The sequence below is a fragment of the Oncorhynchus keta genome, chromosome 36 (genome assembly GCF_023373465.1).
Source record: "Oncorhynchus keta strain PuntledgeMale-10-30-2019 chromosome 36, Oket_V2, whole genome shotgun sequence".
NCBI classification, from domain to species: Eukaryota; Metazoa; Chordata; class Actinopteri; order Salmoniformes; family Salmonidae; genus Oncorhynchus; species Oncorhynchus keta.
The window spans coordinates 23,258,562-23,282,406 of record NC_068456.1 but is presented as its reverse complement, the minus strand read 5'-3'; the positions used below and the strand labels follow the sequence as shown (position 1 = coordinate 23,282,406).

The following is a 23,845-nucleotide window of genomic DNA, read 5'->3' as shown; positions in this document are numbered from 1 at the left end:
TCCTCTGTTCATCCTTTTACCCTTCCCTCTCACCATCATCCTTCTCTCATGCGAGATCAGGGGTGTCAAACTCATTTGGCCCCGTGGGCTGCATTCGGTCTTCAATGAGTTCGAGGGCCTCACCCAAAATGTGCAGAAAATGGTCCTCTATCCATCCTTATATTATACTATTTTCGATGTTCCCGGACTATCTAGCTTTCATGCCGGTGATTATTAGCTAGCTGGACACAGTCCAGAAACTATATGAATGTAGGTCCATTATCATTGAAACTATTTTCTTTTATTCTCAAACCACCCGCGGAATGGATTGGATGCCCTCGCGGCCGTATATTTGACACCGCTGCTCTAGATGAATGGGACACTAATAGGCTATGGTACTCTTTGCCCCAGGATTACGGTGGTAGCATGCCTAGAGAAAGTTCATCCTAGGATGCAGATCCTGATTTCGCCAGCTCATTTAATAGGTATTGGCATCATTATTCAGGAAAGGTCATAAAGGCATATTACATTTGGCTGCAGTAGCCTACAGACTGCTGTTAAATGAAACAATGCAGTGTTGATTAGCTCTGTATTCTGGTGAGTGAGACACAATGTGACAGTGTTTTCCTGTGACTGGGTTAGCCGGCGGTCACAGATGGCCTGGCTGTCCCCTAACAAACCGCGGCAGAGAGCTGCCCCAGGCGTCAGTATCATTGGACAGACAGGCAGAAGGTCGTTCCGCCAGAGAGAAAGACGTATGTTTCTGGAAAAAGGGGAAATGTCATTAGTTCAGCTTTTTGTTGTCTGAGGGCGATAGTGACACATGGTCTGTACCGTACATTCCCTTCTCTCATTGTGTCAGGTTTCTCAGCACCAGAGATACTGTGGGCAGAACATGAGGAGAGGAGTAGCTACTAGCTAGATTTTCTGGCACAATGTGGCCACCCCCCAGCCATGCCAGAGGCAGCTTTTTATTATTATTATTATTATTATTATTATTATTATTATTATTATTATTATTATTATTATTATTAGCCCCCCACACACACAAGCAGTGTTAAAGCCACTCTGTAAATAGCCCCTGCTGTTGGTTCAGCATCATTGATAAGCCACAGAGTAATTTTAAGAGTCCTCCTGATGTTGAGACTTGGGAGTTTTGACTATCTAGCAGAAGGAATTCCTTTGTAGCCAATCAGCACCGCGGGCTAGCCTTTTTCTGTTACTGCCTCTACAAACAGGCTTATACAATAAGTATTTTATGATTTTAATTTCATTTTATAGGGTAAGCAAGCAATTGCATTAGGCTAAAATAGAATTGTTCCATCTCATTCCCAGAGGCCTGGTCTGTGTTCTTTCGATTTTCAGTTACAGCTTTTTAGTCTTTTGGCGACCAACAACATTTTCCATTTTCTCCCACTGCAGTTTCTTTCCCTTCTTAGCTCACCGACTTTACTTTAAATACTTTCACACTTCTCTGCATCACTAATGTAACAGCTCATCTTGGCTGTGTAACCTCCTCCCTCTGAAAATCTCCTTAGTTGTGCTCCACTGAGCTCTGAGAGCAGGAAGTAAGTCCTCATATGACCAGGTGGACTCTGCTAAATGTCCCTGTGATGAAATATTTGGCTCAGATTACTGGTTTTTCGAGTCATCACCAGCCGGGAACCCTCACCCACCAAACGTATCCAAACTCATCCAGTGTCCCTGAAAGACGTGTCATTTAACAGAGACCTCCTGTTTTGTCTGCATTGTCTCTTCGTTTGACACCTGTTTGGAATTGGGGACCTTGGACTTGGATGTCCTTTTCCGTAGTTAATAACCTCAGCTCATTTTGGATCTGTTTCACAGTGATTTGACATTATTCACTCACCTGAGGCCCTGCAGAGGCCTCTTTTTTACTTTCGGTGTCTGTGCGACTGCACATACACATTCCACAACCATTTACTGAGGAACCAGAGAACTGTGACAATATCCATCTGTCATTTTGTCTTTTATTTCTCTTTCCTAGTCCTTTTGCTCTGCTACCTATGGCCACATCTTTTCCAGGCAGGGCTCTAAAGTGCACACATTTTGATCACCTATGCTACCAAATATTTTGCTGTGCGACCAGTAGTTTTATTTTGGGAGCACTGTGTGATAAGGCTTTGCTGTACAGTTGTTTTCGAGTGCCCTTGAGAAACACGTGTGTTCAGATTCGTTAGCTTCATGGTTGCACCATTACTACAGCCAAAACGGCTTGCTTCTAGACCAACCAGATTAAAAGATGTGACCTATTTATTACTGGCACAACATTAGTATCTTCCTATAGTGGTCGCCGGGACCGCATTTTACATTCATTAACCACATGGGCGGTTCTAAAACTACTTGCCCTTGAGAAACAAGTGTTTTGTTTACACTTTGTTCAGTCACATTACCTCATTTGCTAGCTAACAACCTGGTAACTTTACCAGTATATCCAAACATTTGTGGACACGGAAAGAAGGGAAAGGGGGGGGTGTTTATGTGTCAGCGGAAAGGAAACGGGATAGCTTCTTTAGGAGATCTATGATCATAGCAAAGAATGAATGACAGATCTCTTGTACCTCATCACAAACCTGAGGTTTCTAAAGAGACCTTGTACAGTTTTCAATATAATGCATCTCAATTGGAATATTGTGCTATTACACAATGTAGAAACTTAATATTCCACAACTGGCTTTGTAATTTCGATGACTGGTAATATCCAGATTTTTGCTTTTATAATAAACTGTCTTTACAGTGTTACAGCACATGTGCTTCAAACGATTCTAGAATTCATATAGGTACAATATAGGCTGCATCTTAATAAATTCAAAACATCTTATTTTCTGGTGCTCATAAACTTCATGTGGTGCGCCTAACTTTCTAAAGTTGGGAGCAACAGCATTTTAAAAAATGTAGAGCTCTGCTTCCAGGCCTGATAGTTTGACTTTACATTGCTATTGCTATTCATTGTTTCCCCTATATTAATTTCAACCTGGACTTGGGGGTAGGTGTAAACATAGTAGACAAAGTCGGAACTCTCTAATGAGTATGATATGGTAAGTATGCTATGTATTAATTTGTGGATGTTCATCATCCATTTCGTATGATGTATTACAATGTGTATGTGTTACAATTTGGATGATACGTTACGCGTTACAATTTGGATGATACGTTACGCGTTACAATTTGGATGATACGTTACGCGTTACAATTTGGATGATACGTTACGCGTTACAATTTGGATGATACGTTACGCGTTACAATTTGGATGATACGTTACGCGTTACAATTTGGATGATACGTTACGCGTTACAATTTGGATGATACGTTACGCGTTACAATTTGGATGATACGTTACGCGTTACAATTTGGATGATACGTTGCGCGTTACAATTTGGATGATACGTTGCGCGTTACAATTTGGATGATACGTTACGCGTTACAATTTGGATGATACGTTACGCGTTACAATTTGGATGATACGTTACGCGTTACAATTTGGATGATACGTTACGCGTTACAATTTGGATGATACGTTACGCGTTACAATTTGGATGATACGTTGCGCGTTACAATTTGGATGATACGTTGCGCGTTACAATTTGGATGATACGTTGCGCGTTACAATTTGGATGATACGTTGCGCGTTACAATTTGGATGATACGTTGCGCGTTACAATTTGGATGATACGTTACGCGTTACAATTTGGATGATACGTTACGCGTTACAATTTGGATGATACGTTACGCGTTACAATTTGGATGATACGTTACGCGTTACAATTTGGATGATACGTTACGCGTTACAATTTGGATGATACGTTACGCGTTACAATTTGGATGATACGTTACGCGTTACAATTTGGATGATACGTTACGCGTTACAATTTGGATGATACGTTACGCGTTACAATTTGGATGATACGTTACGCGTTACAATTTGGATGATACGTTACGCGTTACAATTTGGATGATACGTTGCGCGTTACAATTTGGATGATACGTTGCGCGTTACAATTTGGATGATACGTTGCGCGTTACAATTTGGATGATACCTTGCGCGTTACAATTTGGATGATACCTTGCGCGTTACAATTTGGATGATACGTTGCGCGTTACAATTTGGATGATACGTTACGCGTTACAATTTGGATGATACGTTACGCGTTACAATTTGGATGATACGTTACGCGTTACAATTTGGATGATACGTTACGCGTTACAATTTGGATGATACGTTACGCGTTACAATTTGGATGATACGTTGCGCGCGTTACAATTTGGATGATACGCGCGTTACAATTTGGATGATACGTTGCGCGCTACAAAATCCAGGACACTAATTAGTTGATAATCGACATTTACTATGTTACATCTAGTGGGAGTCGCCACTACATTAATCATTGTCTTCTCTTCTCTCCCCCCCCCACTGCCTGTCAAGTCACATGCAATAAAACAACTAGTCTTGGCATACTAATAGGAGGATTTAGCATGTCACCTTAGGTATTTTTCAGTAGATTTCATGTAAGTAGTTGACATTGCGCACACAGTTCTATGATCAGGATGCCGTACAGAGTGGTTGTCCACAGATTGGTCTGGTCAGCAGTCCTGATAGTTTGGTAGACCTGTGGTTTGTGGGTCTGTGATTGTGGTCTGTGACTGCTTGTTGTGATTGTGGGCGGAGGGGATTACGGTTTGTACTCTGCAGGGCCAGAACTCCGCTGCAGGTTGAGATGAGTTCTTGTGCGTGTGTGTGCACACTTGAGCTTGTGTTTGTGTGTGCCTGAGAATGTGCAACCATACGTATGTATGTATATATGTACATCTGTTGAGCGACAGTTTCCCCTTCCTGTGTTCTGTTCTGGGCCAGATGCTCTGCCCTGCAGGAAACCCTGTTTACAGACACTCAACATGTCTAGCTCCACCCATATTCTCCATCTGTCTCCATCTCAGCTTCATTAAGAACACACATTTATTTGAGATGTATGCCCTTTTGTACTGCAGCTGATTGTGTCAATGTGTAATTACAACCTTGCCCGGCACACGGGGTCATGTGTCACACAGCAAAATGTGTAATGTGAATGAACTATTTTACTTTGTTCTGTTATTGAAGTTACCTTTGATTCTGGTCCTTGAAACTTTTATTTGGAATATTATGTGATGCTAAGCTTATCTAGCCTCTTCCTGATTTCCAAAGCCTTTTTCCTGATTCACAAAGTCATGACTAGCCAAACCTGACATAGCAGGCGTAAAAGAAAAATCCTGAGCAGAGTTCCCACTTCCGGTTTTCAGCAGAAAAGGAAGCTAAGTTGAATTAGCTATATACCTGAACCGGATGCATCCGGTTGTTGGAAACTCCGCTAAGCCTATGAATAGCCTAATCTCTTGTAAACAGACTACATAAATTGTACTGTAGATCTGTCACAGTACAAATGGAGTTCAGCAGCGTTGTGGTGCTTGGCTTTGTCGTCACTGGTTATTTGGACAATTTCGCAGTGTGTAGTATCTTGAATTTCAGAAGGGGAGGGGACCTTTGGTCGATTTTTAAGGCAGCTCCTCGGTTATCTCTGATTCAGAGGGGTTGGGTTAAATGTGGAAGACAAATGTCGGTTGAATGCATTCAGTTGTGCAACTGACTAGATTTAAATCTCTTCTGTTAACATGTATGGTCCCAGAACTTAACTGAGCGTCTGACCCAATTATGCAAGCCTTTAGTTCTGGGTTAACCAGCCTCACCACACACAGCCATGATCTAACCATGCAGCATAGTGTCCCAGTGAAGGAGCTGAATGTTAGTTAGCTCGTTAGCCCAGTCGGTGATAAGGCCTGATTCAGTCAATGCTGCTTTGCATGTCATGGTGGAGAACACTGGCTGCATTGTCTCTGCTGCTCTGACTGGCCCCACACAGCTCCCTCTGTCTCCCTGCCTCTGACTGGGCCTCCACAACGGGACACACTGCTCCCTCTGTCTCTCTGCCTCTGCACTGCTCGCTGGGCACTGCGACTCATGAAAGCCACGAGGACATGCGGCACTATCTACTGTATTATCTCTGGGACCAGGCTGTCAGGCCGTTGTACCGTCCTGTGAAGACGTAGCCTAGATGGAGCTGTTTGGCACCAGGGTTTAACCTACATGCTATCACAGTCTGCTGCTGCTTTATTAGCAGTCTGGTCACGCTGTGATGTCACAACATCCTCTGAGCTAATGGCTGGCCTGGAGCTGGAGGGGAGAGTGCATTAGTGCACATTGTTAACAGGTGTCGTTTCTTAGTCTGCAAGAAGGAGACCCACCCTGATGGAGAGAGGTTGTGAAACTTCCTCTCAAAGCCAGATTTCCATGGCAACAGGCTTTGAGTTCATATGAGGAATAGCCTGCGACACTGTGGTGTGTGTGTGATGCAGCAGGTATGGGCTGACCGGTGTGGCTGGTTCTCTTGGCCCAGTGACTGATGTTTATGGGCTCTACAATAGGGTGAGAAGCTAGACCACCCATCCTGCATGGGAACACTAAATTAGAACAACCCTGTGAGAACATTACCAACTAACAGAAAATGGCATGTACAGTAGGCCTACAGTATGAGGCACAGCTAGCTCACATTAGACCAGCGTGTATATGTAAAATCAAATCACATTTTATTGGTCACATACACATATTTAGCACATGTTCTTGCGGGTGTAGCGCAATGCTTGTGTTCCTAGCTCCAACTGTACAGTAGTATCTAACAATTCACAACAATACAGACAAATCCAAAGTAAAATAATGGAGTTAAGAAATATACGGTACCAGTCAAGTTTTGAAACACCTACTCCAGTGTTTTTCAGTATTTGCACGTTTATTCTACAATGTATAAAATAGTAAAGACATTAAAACTATGAACAGGAAAATGACCTAAGACACCTCCAGGCTGTGTAAGGGCTATTTGACCAAGGAGGGTGATGGAGTGCTGCAGGAGATGACCTGGTCTCCACAATCATCTGACCTCAACCCGTTTGGGATAAATTGGATCGCAGAGTGAAGGAAAAGCAGCCAACAAGTGCTCAGGAAATATTGGAACTCCTTCAAGACTGTTGGAAAAGCATTCCAGGTGAAGCTGGTTGAGAGAATGCCAAGTGTGTAAAGCTATCAAGGCAAAGGATGGATACTTTGAAGAATCTCGAATTGATTTAACACTTTTGGTTACTACATGATTCCGTTTGTGTTATTTCATAGTGTTTGTCTAAACTGTTATTCTACAATGTAGAAAATAGTTTTAAAAAATAAAGAAACCCTTGAATGAGTAGGTGTGTCCAAATGTTTTACTGGTACTGTATAAACATTAGGATGAGTAATGTGGCATTGACTGAAATATAGTATATACATATGAGCTAAGCAGTAAGAACACATTTATTAAAGTGGCCACTGATTCCATGGCTTTGTATATAGGGCAGCGGCCTCTAGTGCAAGGTTGAGTAACCAGGTGGTAGCAGGCTAGTGATGGCTATTGAACAGTCTGATGGCCTTGAGATAGAAGCTGTTTTTCAGTCTCTCGGTCCCAGCTGTGATGCACCTGTACTGACCTCGCCTTCTGGATGGTAGCGGGGTGAACAGGCCGTGGTTCGGGTGGTTGTCCTTTGGCCTTCCTGTGACATTGGGTACTGTAGGTGTCCTGGAGGGCAGGCAAAGCGCACCACTCTCTGGAGACTCATACGGTTGCGGATGATGCAGTTACCTTATTAAGCGGTGATACAGCCCGACAGGATTCTCTTAATTGTGCAACTGTAAACATTTGTGAGGGTCTTAATTAAGAGCTAAGCCAAATTTCTTCAGCCTCCTGAGGTTGACGAGACAATGCTATTGCTCCTTCACCACACTCTGTGGGTGGACCATTTCAGATGGTCGGTGATGTGTATGCCGAGGAACTTGAAGCTTTTCACCTTCTCCACTGCGTTCCTGTCAATGTGGATAGGGGCGTGCTCCCTCTGCTGTTTCCCGAAGTACACGATCATCTCCTTCGTTTTGTTGACGTTGAGGGCGTGGTTATTTTCCAGGCACCACTCCGTCAGGGCCCTCACCTCCTCCCTACAGGTTGTCTAGTCATTGTTGGTAATCAGGCCTAAAACTGTTGTCTGTAGACTTGATGATTTGAGTTGGAGGCATGCGTGGCCACGCAGTCATGGGTGATCAGGGGGTACAGGAGGGGGCTGAGCACACGCCCATGTGTTGAGGATCGGCGAAGTGGAGGTGTTGTTTCCTACCTTCACCACATGGAAGTCGGCCCGTCAGGAAGTCCAAAACAGAGTTGAACAGGCCAGGGTTCAGACACAGGCCCCTGAGTTTAATGAGGATGCTTAGAGGGTACTATGGTATTGAAGGCTGAGCTGTAGTCAATGAACAGCATGCAACAAGAGGTCTTTTCACAGTCCCCAAGTCCAGAGCAGACTATGGGAGGTGCACGGTACTACATAGAGCCATGACTACATAGAACTCTATTCCACATCAAGTAACGGATGCAAGTATAATTGGATTTAAAAAAACATAAATACACCTCATGGAACAGCAGGGACTGTGAAGCAACACAAACATGGGCACAGACACGCAAGCACACACAAGATAACATACACACGTACTCGGATTTTGTTCTGTAGATATGTGGTAGTGGTAGAGTAGGAGCCCGAGGGCACACAGTGTGTTGTGAATGTATTGGAATGTTTTTAAAATTGTCTAAACTGCCTTATCTTTGCTGGACCCTAAGGAAGAGTAGCTGGTGCATTGACAGCAGCTAATGGGGAACGATAAATACAAATGTTTACTTAACACTTACCTAGCCTGTGAAATGTTAATATTTACAGTACTTGTCCGTCTTTCTGTGAGAACTGGCTACTTTGTACCTCTTAGACATAGGAAGCTACACCCTACACCGTTATTCCAAGAACAGTGACGACCTTGGTGTAGGTTTTCATCAAAAGACGAACGGTAGCAAAGGCCCACAGCCAGTCAAACAACCGGGGACACCTGGCATAAACGGGAAGAATGAGAGGAACATGCTGTTTCTGTCGAGGCCTGCAAACCCTCACGTTCTACTCTGTTAGCCGCACACCTGGAGTGTTTAGCTTTGTAATCTAGATTGTGTGTGACAGACTAAAGAAGAGCACACGTCAGTTGAACTGTAAAATACCCCCAGGTGATAACCTGGTTAATATGATAGAACTCAGAATTGAAACTAACCCCTTGATCACAATCTGCTCCTTCTTGTAGATGAGCGCGAGGCGGTGCAGAAGAAGACCTTCACCAAGTGGGTCAACTCCCACCTAGCCAGAGTGTCCTGCAGGATCACTGACCTCTATATGGACCTGAGGGATGGACGTATGCTCATCAAACTACTGGAGGTCCTCTCTGGGGAGAGACTGGTACGTTAGACAGTCAAACTGATTTCCCAGTCACACAGTAATAATTCACCTTAAAAATGTAATTTCTTATTGTCAAAATTATTTCACTTTAGGATTGCTGTTCCAAACGATTCCTCCATGATTCTACCCTATATGCATACATTCGGCCCATGCATAGCTAATATGTTTCACTGATTTAAAAAAAAAATATTATAATAATTCAGGGCATACGTACAGTGCATTTGGATAGTATTCAGACCGCTTTTTCTACATTTTGCTATGTTACAGCCTTATTCTAAAAAGTATTAAATATATACACTGCTCAAAAAAATTAAGGGAACACGAAAGTAACACATCCTAGATCTGAATGAATGAAATATTCTTGTTAAATATGTTTTTCTTTACATAGCACATTCAACTGACAACAAAATCACACATTATCAATGGAAATGAAATTTATCAACCCATGGAGGTCTGGATTTGGAGTCACACTCAAAATTAAAGTGGAATACCACACTACAGGCTGATCCAACTTTGATATGTCCTTAAAACAAGTCAAAAGGAGGCTCAGTAGTGTGTGTGGCCTCCACGTGCCTGTATGACCTCCCTACAGCGCCTGGGCATGCTCCTGATGAGGTGGCGGATGGTCTCCTGAGGGATCTCCTCCCAGACCTGGACTAAAGCATCCGCCAACTCCTGGACAGTCTGTAGTGCAACGTGGCTTTGGTGGATGGAGCGAGACATGATGTGCTCAATTGGATTCAGGTCTGGGGAACGGGCGGGCTAGTCCATAGCATCAATGCCTTCCTCTTGCAGGAACTCCTGACACACTCCAGCCACATGAGGTCTAGCATTGTCTTGCATTAGGAGGAACCCAGGGCCAACCGCACCAGCATATGGTCTAACAAGGGGTCTGAGGATCTCATCTCTGTACCTAATGGCAGTCAGGCTACCCCTGGCGAGCACATGGAGGGCTGTGCGCCAAAGAAATGCCACCCCACACCATGACTGAACCACCGCCAAACCGGTCATGCTGGAGGATGTTGCAGGCAGCAGAACGTTCTCCACGGCGTCTCCAGACTGTCACGTCTGTCACATGTGCTCAGTGTGAACCTGCTTTCATCTGTGAAGAGCACAGGGCGCCAGTGGCGAATTTGCCAATCTTGGTGTTCTCTGGCAAATGCCAAACGTCCTGCACGCTGTAAGCACAACCCCCACCTGTGGACGTCGGGCCCTCATACCACCCTCATGGAGTCTGTTTCTGACCGTTTGAGCAGACACATGCACATTTGTGGCCTGCTGGAGGTAATTTTGCAGGGCTCTGGCAGTGCTCCTCCTTGCACAAAGGCGAAGGTAGCGGTCCTGCTGCTGAGTTGTTGCCCTACTACAGCCTCCTCCACGTCTCCTGATGTACTGGCCTGTCTCCTGGTAGCGCCTCCATGCTCTGGACACTACGTTGACAGACACCGCAAACCTTCTTGCCACAGCCCGCATTGATGTGCCATCCTGGATGAGCTGCACTACCTGAGCCACTTGTGTGGGTTGTAGACTCTGTCTCATGCTACCACTAGAGTGAAAGCACCACCAGTATTCAAAAGTGACCAAAACATCAGGCAGGAAGCATAGGAACTGAAGTGGTCTGTGGTCACCACCTGCAGAACCACTCCTTTATTGGGTGTGTCTTGCTAATTGCCTAAAATTTCCACCTGTTGTCTATTCCATTTGCACAACAGCATGTGACATTTATTGTCAATCAGTTTAGATTTCACAGGATTGTGATTGACTTGGAGGTACATTGTGTTGTTTAAGTGTTCCCTTTATTTTTTTGAGCAGTGTGTTTTTTTCCTCATCAATCTACACACAGTACCCCATAATGCTAAAGCTGTTTGCAAATGTATTAACAATCACTTTAACATAAGTATTCAGACCCTTTTACTCAGTACTTTGAAGCAGCAATTAGAGCCTTGAGTTTGTTGTCTTGGCTGTGTGTTTAGGGTCGTTGTCGTATTGGCAGGTGAACCTTCACCCCAGTCTGAGGTCCTGAGCGCTCTGGAGCAGGTTTTCATCAAAAATCCCTCTACTTTGCTCCGTTCATCATTCCCTCGATCAGTCTCCCAGTCCCTGCTGCTGAAAAACATCCCCACAGCATGATGCTGCCACCACCATGCTTCACTGTAGGGATGGTGCCTGGTTTCCTCCAGATGTGATGCTTGCCATTCAGGCCAAAGATTTCAATCTTGGATTCATCAGACCAGAGGATCTTGTTTCTCATGGCCTGAGAGTCCTTTAGGTGGCGTTTGGCAAACTCCAAGCAGGCTGTCGTGTGCCTTTTACTGAGGAGTGGCTTCCGTCAGGTCACTCTCTCATAAAGGCCTGATTAGTGGAGTGCTGCAGAGATGGTAGAACCTTCCAGAAGGACAACCATCTCCACAGAGGAACTCTGGAGCTCTGTCAGAGTGACCATCAGGTTCTTGGTCACCTCCCTGACCAAGGCCCTTCTCCCCCAATTGCTTAGTTTGGCTGGGCAGCCAGATCTAGGAAGTGTCTTGATGGTTACAAACCTCTTCCATTTAAGAATGATTGAGGCCACTGTGTTCTTGGGGATCTCCAATGCTGCAGAAAGGTTTTGGTACTCTTCCTCAGATCGATGCCTAAACACAATCCTGTCTCTGAGCTCTACGGACAATTCCTTCGACCTCGTGGCTTGGTTTATGCTCTGACATGCACTGCCAACTGTGGGACCTTACATTGACAGGCCTTTCCAAATCATGTCCAATCAATTGAATTTACCACAGGGGGACTCCAATTAAGTTGTAGAAACAACTCAAGGATTATCAATGGAATCCAGATGCACCTGAGCTCAATTGAGTCTCATAGCAAAGGGTCTGAATATTTAGGTAAATAAGGTATTTTCTGTTTATGGGTCTGAATACTTTCCGAATGCAGTGGAATTTTTTCTACTTGAAAGAGCATTTGTAGTCATAGGTGTTCCTCATATTGCTCTTATCTGGGTTCTATTAACGGTGCAGCAGTATCTCTCATAACATGCCTACATACTATGTTACACACTATAAATATAACTCCCTCGTCATATCTCAGATTCAACATAAAACCAGCCACACCTTTACTGCTCTCTCCCTCTGGTAAAGAATATATTTAAAGCACCCCCGGTAAAGGCAAGGTCATGGTGTATATGGAAACTATGGAGAGGTTATGAGTAAGGTTGCAAACCTACCAGTAATTTACCAAAGTTACCAGAATCTTCAGTCATTTTTGTAAGTAACAATCTATCATGACTTGGGTCATTTATACTCAAATAACTTTTAACCTTCCAAATATTGAGTTTGTACCCCTTTTGACCTCAGATCAGCTTCAATTCGTCAGGGCATGGACTCTACAAGGTGTCAAAAGCGTTCCACAGGGATGCTGGCCAATGTTGACTCCAATGCTTCCCGCAGTTGTGTCAAGTTGGCTGGATGTTCTTTGGGTGGTGAACCATACTTGATACACACGGAAAGCTGTTGAGCTTGAAAAACCCAACAGTGCAGTTCTTGACATAAACTGGTATGCCTGGCACCTACCATGCCCCGTTCAAAGGCACTTAAATATTTTGTCTTGCCCATTCACCCTCTGAATGGCACACATACACAATCCATGTCTGTCTTTAACCTGTCTCCTCCCCTTCATCTACACTGATTGACGTGGATTTAACGAGTGACATCAATAAAGGATCATAGCTTTCACCTGGTCAGTCTCTCATGGAAAGAGCAGGTGTTCCTAATGTTTTGTCCACTCAGTGTGGTGGTCAATTTTTATGTCTGTCCATATTGTCCATGAGTTGCTAGTAGATGGACCATACGGTTCAAGAGAAAATAGCCTAAATATTGAAAAAAGTATCTAATCAACAATGGCATTATTTTGGAACTCTTCCAACTGGTGACTTTTTTAACTGCCACCAGTTTGAGCCAAGTCATTGACAATAAAACAGGCAAATTCAAATAGTAAAATAAATGTGTGTAAATATTTCATGCTAAAATCCTCATATTAAAAAATAACGGTATTCACTTAGTTAATAGTTTATATTTGGGATCAGCTTTGTCATTGTTTATTTTAATTATTTGATATTTTAGACATGATCAGTCCACACAGAGGGCCTGAGATAATTAGATGCCTATAACAATTTGAAGTACCCGAAAGGGTATTGTGACAAATTCCATAAAACCCTTGAAAGATACCAAAAATCTAGTAGTGTAATGGTTAACTTTGATTAACATATCCTCCCTTTGCAACCCTAGTTGCGAGCAGTTCAGTTGAGGACAGAGCAGAGAAGTAGAGAGTTTACACTCTGATAGTTTCAGACTGGGTCACAGATTGGGATACAGGGGTCATGTGGTCTCTCATGGAAACCTCTTGGAGGCTTACACTGAATGATCCATCCAGGCATCTGTTGCTTGAGCAACATTTGAAAATGTGATAAATTCCTCTTGCCTAGTACAATAGAAATGCATGGGTGGATTGTTCAGTTAACATCTGTCTGTTATTTATTTAATGAGGACAATTTTGTACAGATTTTTTTTTCCTAGTTTGTATTGGTAATTGTCCATAAAGCGCTGCTTTTTTGACATCAACAAAACAAGTCCGACAGGCCCTAGTGTTGTCGCACCTGGACTGCTGCTCAGTCATCTGATTTGAAAAAACGGATAAACGACACCTTATTTTGGAACATTGCGGTTTGTGTCTCTATGCGTCTACATGCTGTTTGTATGTTTTGTATTGTACAAACTAAATGTAACCGGAACAACGCAGACTGTGAAGACACGCACTCTACACACACGTATATTTTAATATTGTTATATGGTGGTATTATAAACGTTGTGCTGTAATGATGTTCTATCTTTTTTGTTGTTGTGATGTGCCTTAATGTGTTTAACTCAGGAAGAGTAACTACTGCCTTGGCAGGAACTAATGGGGGTCCATAATAAATTTAATATGTGACACATACACATGTATAACCTACATGAACCACAAACACACTGATGCAGACCTAATTATATACATTCAATGCTCCAAGCATGTGCGCTAGCATGCAGTTACACATACAGACTGCTTACAATTGAATGCTAGAGGCCAAGCTAGGTTAGGAGACCTTATGCACAGACTGGAGTTGGATTAAGGAAAAACCAAAACATCAGCACGGTGGTGGCAGCAGCACATGACGTCAGAGGGCAAACTTCACTCTGAGCCAATGAAATGTTCCAGCTTAGCAACTGTGCTGAAGGAGGGGAGAGAAGCAATTATCACTGCAGAATTGCCACTAAAAAAATAGATTTAGCAAAGTTGGCACTGATGGGTTTTATTAACTATGTCCCATTTCAGCTCTCTCCCCTCCTCACACCTCCCTTCACCACCAGTGGCTTTTGAAAGGCAGCTCTCTGGAATCAAAATGCGATTAAGCCGGACTACTGCCCCTACGACGTTCAGTAGATCGTGCCAAGATCATGCCCTCCATTGAGGGCATTGGCAGGTCTTTGCTGTGAGAAAGATCTGACCAGTTTCAACTCACTCACAATGAATGCAGTCTACTGTGGTCCCTTCAAAATATGAGCCCTTCGCTCTGAGATTTGAGCTTCTTTTCACCGCTACGAGGAAATGAGGCAAAAAAAACGACAAATGGAAAATTTCAAAAGCGGGCTTGCTATGATTGAGTGAAAGGTAAGCAGAGGGAGAAATTATCAATGAGATCTTTGATATGGAAAGACTGGCAATGGAGTCCTGCAAAATGATCCCAACTCAAGCCAGCCTCCATTTCTCAACTGTTTCAGGAAGCATAGGAATGCTGTGTTAGAGTTCACTCCACAGAACACTACATTAAAATGCCAGATGGGTATCTCTCTGATCTGGTGTTATTTGTGTTAGACAGAGGAGATACCCACTGGTGTTCTCCAGCTGTCTCAACAAGGCCAGGCCCTGAGTACTTCCTGGGTCATGACCCCTGGAAAATTGGTTCTAACCCTGAGGAAGCTTTAGATGACCTGTCTCTACATATGGCATCACAGGTCTGTCCTTCCAGACGTATCGGAGATCTAATTTCCTCTTGGTCATTTTAGGATTACTTCGTGTAACACACAAAAACACATTATTTTTTATATATTTCTATATCACTGAAGTCCCATAGATATGTCCTCATATAATGCACATCACTTTTCTTGTATAGACATTATTAAATCTTCCTACCTCAAGGATTAAAGAAGTCTGCTAAGTAGGTCATCAACCCAGGGAGTCCTGCCTCAAATCAAAATATACAAAACTAAACCATTTAGATTGTTGGCAGTAGAACGTCAGAGATATGAAGAGTATGAGTGACACTAATGTAATTAGACTGATAGTACCACCTCTGTCCCTCTTTATTTCCCCTCCGCAGCCCAAGCCCACTAAGGGGCGCATGCGTATCCACTGCCTGGAGAATGTGGACAAGGCCCTGCAGTTCCTCAAGGAGCAGAGGGTCCATCTGGAGAATATGGGATCACACGACATTGTCGACGGCAACCACCGCCTCACCCTCGGCCTAATCTGGACCATCATCCTCCGCTTCCAGGTCAGCTGATGACTCACTCGCGTATCGTGCATGTGCTGATTATAAAGTGAGAGAGCACAGTTGGTAAAGGATTACATTTTATAAATTGTAATTAAAAAAAATCCCACTTAAATCCACAGATGTGGGTCAATGTCACTCAAACTAAGACAGGAAGTTGGTTGTGATTTTTTTATTTGTATATCGAAAGTGCTGAGGTGGTGTTTGTGCCGGTCACTCAATGCAGGTGGGTGCATTCCAGTGTGTGTGCACGTATTTGTTCTTTGTGTGTGTGCCAGCCTAAGTGCATATAGATGTTATATCAGTCACTGTGTATAGTGGTTCTGTCGCTGTGTATAGTGGTTGTCTCAGTCGCTGTGTCCTGATGATGGCTGGGTGTTGTTTGACCATTTTGTTATTCTGGGGTATGTGCTTCTCAGATCCAGGACATCAGAGTGGAGACTGAGGACAACAAGGAGAAGAAGTCTGCTAAAGATGCCCTGCTGCTGTGGTGCCAGATGAAGACTGCAGGGTGAGTGACCACAACACCAGCAGCAGCACCACTACAGCATCACCACAGCACCACCACAGCACCAACAGCTTGAGGCATACTCAACTATAGCACACAGTCAGCAGAATAATCCAACACATTATGATCAACAGATAGTTTAGATCACAATCAACAACATCAAGAGTATATGTGAAAACACAGTATATAGGAACATTCTGGCTTAGCCCAGTATACACTGGGTGTACAAAACATTATATTAGGAAAGTGTTCCTAGAGTTTCACCACCGTTTGCCCTCAGAACAGCCTCAATTCATCAGGGCATGGACTACAAGGTGTCGAAAGCATTCCACAGGGATAATGCCTCATGTTGACTCCAATGCTTCCCATAGGTGTGTCAAGTTGGCTCGCTGTTGTTTGGGTGGTGGACTATTCTTGATGCACACAGGAAACTGTTGAGTGTGGAAAACCCAGCAGCGTTGCACTTCTTGGCACACTCAAACCGGTGCGCCTGGCACCTACTACCGTACCCCGTTCAAAGGCACTTAAATCTCACCCTTTGAATGGCACACAGACATTCCATGTCTCAATTGTCTCGAGGCTTAAAAATCATTTTTTTCACCTCTCCCCATCTACACTGAGGTGGATGTGATCCATTTTGATTTCAGGCTGTAACACAACAACATGTAGCATAAGTGGAGATGAATTCTCTCTGACGGCCCTGTAAATGGGTCACAGCAGTCTCAGGAATCACATGGCCTTGAGAGAAACGCCTCGCATCAGTGATATTTCACAATCAATGCTGTGTTTAACACAAATGATTTGACTAAAGGGGATTTGTAGAGGAACACAGGGTGGACAGCCGAACCGAGGAAATCCCAGCGAGGGTGTCACATCAGACATCAGTCGCAACCTAAATGTCAGACTGTTTAGAACAGCAGCATGAACAGCCCTGGGCTACATGATTTGAGAAATCAATTCACTCATCAACAAAGCCAACACTGCTATAGCCCAGCTTCAAATAGAAAAATCACCATAGTTAAATGTTTAGTAAAGAAAGACATCTGTTTCACTGAGGGAATCAGAGGCTGAAGATTTGATGTAAATATGATATATTCTTCAAAAGTCGCAACAAATTGCCACCTAAGATTTATCTTGACAGAGATTTTATTTTAGTAAAACAGGCCAAAACAGAAATAACTTTCACCTTCCTAATCTTGTGTTGCACCCCCTTTTGCCCTCTGAACAGCCTCAATTCATTGGGGCATGGACTCTACTAGGAGTCTAAAGCGTTCCACAGGAATTCAGACCCATGACTCCAATGCTTCCCAGAGTTGTGTCAAGTTGGCTGGATGTCCTTTGGGTGGTGGATCATTATTGATACACACGGGAAACTGTTGAGCTTGAAAAACCCAGTTCTTGACATAAACTGGTATGCCTGGCACCTACTACCATACCCCGTTCAAAGGCAATTAAATATGTTGTCTTGCCTATTCACTCAATGGCACACATACACTATCCATGTCTCAATTATCTAAAGGCTTAAACATCCTTCTTTAACCTGTCTCCTCCCCTTCATTTACACTGATAGAAGTGGATTTAACAAGTTACATTAATAAGGGATCATGGCTTTCACCTGGTCAGTCTGTCATGGAACGAGCAAGTGTTGTTAATGTTTTGTACACTCAGTGTATGTTTTTGTATCTGTTTTCCAGATATCCCAACGTGAACATTCACAACTTCAGCACCAGCTGGAGAGATGGCATGGCCTTCAACGCCATCCTCCACAAACACAGACCTGACCTGATAGACTTTGACAAGCTGAAGAAGTCCAACGCCCACCACAATCTGCAGAATGCCTTCAACCTGGCAGAGCAACACCTGGGCATCCACAAGCTGCTGGATGTAGAGGGTTCGTACAGAGTGCACACATCCACACGCACACACACGCGCACACACAAACACAGACATACTTAACTTGCATTACACACTTAGAATATCGTCATTGGTGCATGACTCTGAACTATTGTACATAATCATGGAATACCATAGCCTGGTGAAAAACATACAGTATACCGAACATTGAGGAGGATGCTCCTTACACTTCTGTAACATACTGTGCTCTATCCCTGTCTCTCATGCACCTGTCAGTGTTTTATACCATTATGACAGTACATGAATACTCACGCATTTTCAGCCTGACCTAATTTATGCTCTTACAGTATGCCTGTATGAATACATGACAACTTAAACTGTTGTATAACTACTGTATAACGCTTGCAGAAACTACTTCATGAGTAGTTTGAGAGGCTGTTACTTCTGGGTCTTACTTTAATGTAGCCCACAGGGTAGCCGACAGCCCCATTATGGGGACATTTACAAACAAAGGCACATTCACTGCTCGAGCTCGTCCTTTTCCAGTGTGACAGCATAATGGCTGCCTTAAATGCCCAGTGCGTTTTCATCTCAATTTCAAATCCTTTCTGGGTAACAATGAACTACCTTACTGTGATTTTGTTTTTAATAAAACAATCAAATGAAATACTCAAACTACATCCCACAAAAAGGCAGACATTTCAGGCAGTCTTTTCAAACACCTCTTACATATATCTAAATCATGTTTTTGACTGCACAGGGCCTTTTAAATATTTAATAGGGGGTGGTTTTGGGATCTCAGCATGTCTTCTCAGAGGCCTGCAGTGAGGGGAACAAAGACTGAGGCGTGAGAACGCTCCCGTGTATTGTTCTGACGGAAAATAGCCCCTCTACTCCAACCACCTCCCTCCTAAACATGGCTCCTAAATCAAATAAATGCCATTTTTCTCAGCCGAGTTGCACAGAAGCCAAACCATCTGATGTCTGAAGATGAAGGAAACATGGACGAGTCAAAGCTGTATTTGTCTCTGTGTGTGTGTGTACAGATATCAGCGTGGACCACCCGGATGAGAAGTCCGTCATCACCTATGTTGTGACCTACTACCACTACTTCTCCAAAATGAAGGCTCTGAAGGTGGAGGGAAAACGTATTGGGAAGGTGAGGGGTTAGTTCTTATCCCGTACTTCTCCAAGTACACCCCTTTCCCTTAGATCAGTGGTTCCCAAACTTTTTATAGTCCCGTACCCCTTCAAACATTCAACCTCCATCTGCATACCCCCTCTAGCACCAGGGTCAGCACACTCTCAAATGTTATTTTTTGCCACCATTATAAGCCTGCTACAATACATTTATTAAACATAAGAATGAGTGAGTTTGTCAGAACCTGGCTTGTGGGAAGTGACAAAGCTCTTAAAGGACCAGGGCACAAATAATAATCAGTATGTTTGCTCTTTTATTTAGCCATCTTACATATAACGTTATTTGTGAATAACTTTCCACAGGTTAATGAAGGGTGTGCTTGAAAGGATGCACATTACTCTGCAATGTTGGGTTATATTGGAGAGAGTCTGTCTTAAACCGTTTTCTACACATTGTGCCAGTATTTAGTTTCATGCTAGTGAGGGCCGACAATCCATTCTCACATAGGTACGTGGTTGCAAAGGGCGTTAGTGTCTTAACATCACGATTTGCCAAGACAGGATACTCTTAGTGCAGCCATATACAGAAATCTGGCTGTGGCTTCTGATTAAATTCAGTTTTCACAGAACCACTTGTTGCAATTTCGTTGAGGCTCTCTTGTTCAGATATCGGTAGGTGGACTGGAGGCAGGGCATGAAATGGATTATGAATCCAGTTTTGTGTCGTCCGTTTTGGGAAAGTAACTGTAATTGCGCACCCAACTCACTCGGGTGTGTCGCTAGATCACATTTGACATTGTCCATAAGCTTGAGTTCATTTGCACACACATCATACAATGTGAACCTGTGTTCTTGTTAATGCAGACAGAAAAGAGCTCCAACTTCTTAATCATAGCTAATATTTTGTCCCGCACATTGAGTATAGTTGTGGAGAGTCCTTGTAATCCTAGATTCAGATCATTCAGATAGGCCAGTCGTGTGAGAAACTTGTCATCATGTAAGCGGTCAGACAAGTGAAAGTTATGGTCAGTAAAGAACTTTAAGCTCGTCTCTCAATTTAAAAAAAACGTGTTAATAATTTGCCCCTTGATAACCAGCGTATTTGTAAAAGAGTTACATGGCTGCTGCCCATATCATTGCATAGTGCAGAAAATACACGAGAGTTCAACGGGCCTTGCTTTAACCAAGCTACGTTTGGCTACATACGGACAGTTAGTGGAATTCCTGCGAGAGAGTGAATGTGATTGGATGTTAATTATTTGACTAGGCTACCTGTATTTGACATTGTGTTGTTTTTTCGCTGAACACTCGATGGTTTAATTTTTATTTTTGGCAGTGAAACGAGGCTACTCAGGCGAAGAAGGGAAGAAAAAAAAACTTCACCCAAATGTATAGCCCCTTTGGAAAATATAAATGTACTGTTTGTAAATGTGAAGTTAGGGAATGCCTGCCTCAGATACTCAAAGCATATTTCCCACAGTAGCTGTAATCAGTATACAATGCATGTACTCTTCAACTGATTCACCTACTTCATCTCCCAGGTGCTGGACAATGCCATTGAGACAGATAACATGATTCAGAAATATGAGAGTCTGGCCTCTGACCTCCTGGAATGGATTGAGCAGACCATCATCATCCTCAACAACCGCAAGTTTGCCAACTCCTTAGTGGGTGTGCAGCAACAGCTTCAGGCCTTCAACACCTACCGTACCGTGGAAAAGCCCCCGAAGTGAGACACACACACACACACACACGTAAATGCACGTGCCCAAACACATCAGAGTTCAAATATTGTCTTCCACTATGTCCTCCACCTACCTCCCAAGTCTCCCACATGCTTCATACCATCAGCTCTACTTGGAATTTACTGTAATATTACAGTATCTGTTCCTAGAATTGACTCACCATGGACATAACGGAAACAATCAGGGATTTTATATGTGTAGCCCTTACAAGTGTAGACAAGTAATATCAGATTCATAGCTGGTCACACACAGTGTGAACTAATGCCTCTTGGTTCTGAGAAGTAACTTCAAAGAAAAGACAAACCCACACACTCTTGCTAGTATCACTATTTTTTTATTCAAGCTTCGTCTTGGCCTGCAGGTTGTTTATTGTCTTGAATCTTGTCTTGGAATCCGCACTGAGTGATTTCTGCTAGATGAGAAAGTTGCAAAGTTGAAATTGGCCAGATTGTAAAAATTCATTAAAACAAAGCTTTTTGCTCTTCCATTTAAGTTTAGAATTAAGCATTAGGGTTGGCAGATGAGGTTAGTTTTAGGTTTATAATCTAATTTTATGACTTTGTGGCTGTGCCAGCTAGTGACCACTGCAGAGCTGCCTCCAAAACAAGATTCATGATGAAATTCACTAACCTGCTCTTAGCCTTGGCATTCCTCAAAGCATTTTTCTGAATTCCAGTTTTTCATTCTGAGAGGTGGCTAAAAGCAAATCTTGTTCAGACAGATGTTACAGCCTGTTGAAATTGACTTTGGCACCATTTCTACAGAGGCAACAATGTCATCCCTACTGCTGACAAAATATATATTCTTCTGTGGCCTACTGGCAGGAAAATAATGCTCATCTTTTTGTTGATAGCTAGAGTTGCATGGGTCAAGGCAAACGCCATTAGTGGAATTAGGCGAATCTCCCCAGTCAGGGTTACACAACATTACAATTGTTATTCTCTTTGTTTCTGTCAGGTTCACAGAGAAGGGCAACCTGGAGGTTCTCCTCTTCACCATTCAAAGTAAGATGAGGGCCAACAATCAGAAGGTCTACATGCCACGGGATGGCAAACTCATCTCAGACATCAACAAGGTGAGACCTAGTGCTCCTTAAGCCTGTTCTTTACTATCTCAACAGCCTGGCTAAAACAAACACTCAGAAATCCTTGTCCTCGATTAGGTTAGAATTGATTACAGTGATTGACAGACAGTTTAAGGGCGGTGAGCTGATCGACAGAGGGTTCAAGTCGATTTAATGGATAGACATGGTGGTTTCTGTGAGTTTAGTATTGTTAATGACATGAAGATTTACTTTGCTTTTGGGGTATTGTACAGTTGCTAGGTGGGTTTAGTTTACGTCACCATAGCTACCAAGGATAGTGGGAGTGAACTTTGGGAGAAGCTGGAATGGGGTGTTGACGGGAACTGCAGCAACACTATTCCCTGGTGGCTAGGGTGCCGCGGGCGGTGTAGTAACCGATCAGGGGTGCCGGAGGGAGGCCCCATTTCCGCCTAATCTTGCCTAATGGGGGGGGGGCAGCCCTGAGTACAGTAGATGTATTAGGTCCATAGAGTTCTGTATGGTGAACCTGTATGAATGTTACTTGAACGTGTCTCTCCTGTCAGGCCTGGGAGAGGCTGGAGAAGTCTGAGCATGAGAGGGAGCTGGCGCTGAGGACTGAGCTGATTCGTCAGGAGAAACTGGAGCAACTGGCCCGCCGCTTCGACCGCAAGGCTGCCATGAGAGAGACCTGGCTGAGTGAAAACCAACGCCTCGTCTCGCAGGTAACACACACTCATTGATACACACACACACACACACACTGGTGGTAGACACTAACAATGACACCACTCCTACTGTACATTATCTACCTGAACTGTTTTGGTTCATAGCAATCATCCACTCTGGTCATGGACAATGAAGTCATTTTACTCCCCTGTCTCATCCTCATGATGTTCACCCATTTAATATCTCCCCCGGTACAGTAGTTCTCTTCAGACCCATTTATCTCCCTGGTAGTTTTATACAGACCCATTTAATATTTCCCTGGTACAATGAATTAATATCAAAGACTTGTTCTTATTCTGTCAGTATCGATAGTCTAAGAGTTTAACCACGTGGTATGGTTAAAAGATTCAGCAATGGTCTCCCGTGATTGAGAGAAACATGGTCTGACTGAGAATTTCTCAGAGTTGGGTTTTATTCTGAATTGCAGAAAAGGGGCTGTCCCAGGATGCCTGACCTTAACTGGGCTCAGGGGCGGTCCTCTGATTTAGTTCAACTAAAAAGGGAATTGAAGTTTTCTTCATTAAACAGTCCAAAATCACACACAATTTTACAAACAGTATCATACTCACTCATTCATATTATACAACAATTAGATGTAAACCTCATATCTGAGGCTATTATATAAACAGTGTTATGGTAATGTAGCCACACCGTCTCCCATGAGCTTTCCCAAATTGTACCAAACGGACCAGTTCGTAGCTGGATTCTTCACCGATCTTTTATACTTTCTCCGGAACATGAAATTTGTTCGGACCTCAAGTTCTTTGAGGTGGAAGAAATTCCTTTGTTCTCTATGAAAATTCACTCCGTCTCTTATACTGTGTGGCCATGAGGCACGGTCTTCTCCTCAGGAATTTACGACCTCTCTCTGACCACAGCAGCCTAGT

General features: G+C 43.4%; 1 protein-coding gene across 4 annotated transcripts in view; it reads left to right on the top strand.

Moving 5' to 3' along the window:
* LOC118369821 (spectrin beta chain, non-erythrocytic 1-like) overlaps positions 1-23,845 on the top strand; it is a 122,586-nt gene that overhangs the window by 56,112 nt on the left and 42,629 nt on the right. For all 4 annotated transcript variants that reach the window (XM_052498682.1, XM_052498684.1, XM_052498681.1 and 1 more), the window contains 8 exons: positions 9,218-9,369; positions 15,770-15,943; positions 16,360-16,451; positions 18,143-18,339; positions 19,349-19,461; positions 20,984-21,171; positions 22,145-22,262; positions 22,796-22,954. In XM_052498682.1, the coding sequence (XP_052354642.1) occupies positions 9,218-9,369; positions 15,770-15,943; positions 16,360-16,451; positions 18,143-18,339; positions 19,349-19,461; positions 20,984-21,171; positions 22,145-22,262; positions 22,796-22,954 (1,193 nt within the window). The remainder of the gene's footprint in view (positions 1-9,217; positions 9,370-15,769; positions 15,944-16,359; positions 16,452-18,142; positions 18,340-19,348; positions 19,462-20,983; positions 21,172-22,144; positions 22,263-22,795; positions 22,955-23,845) is intronic.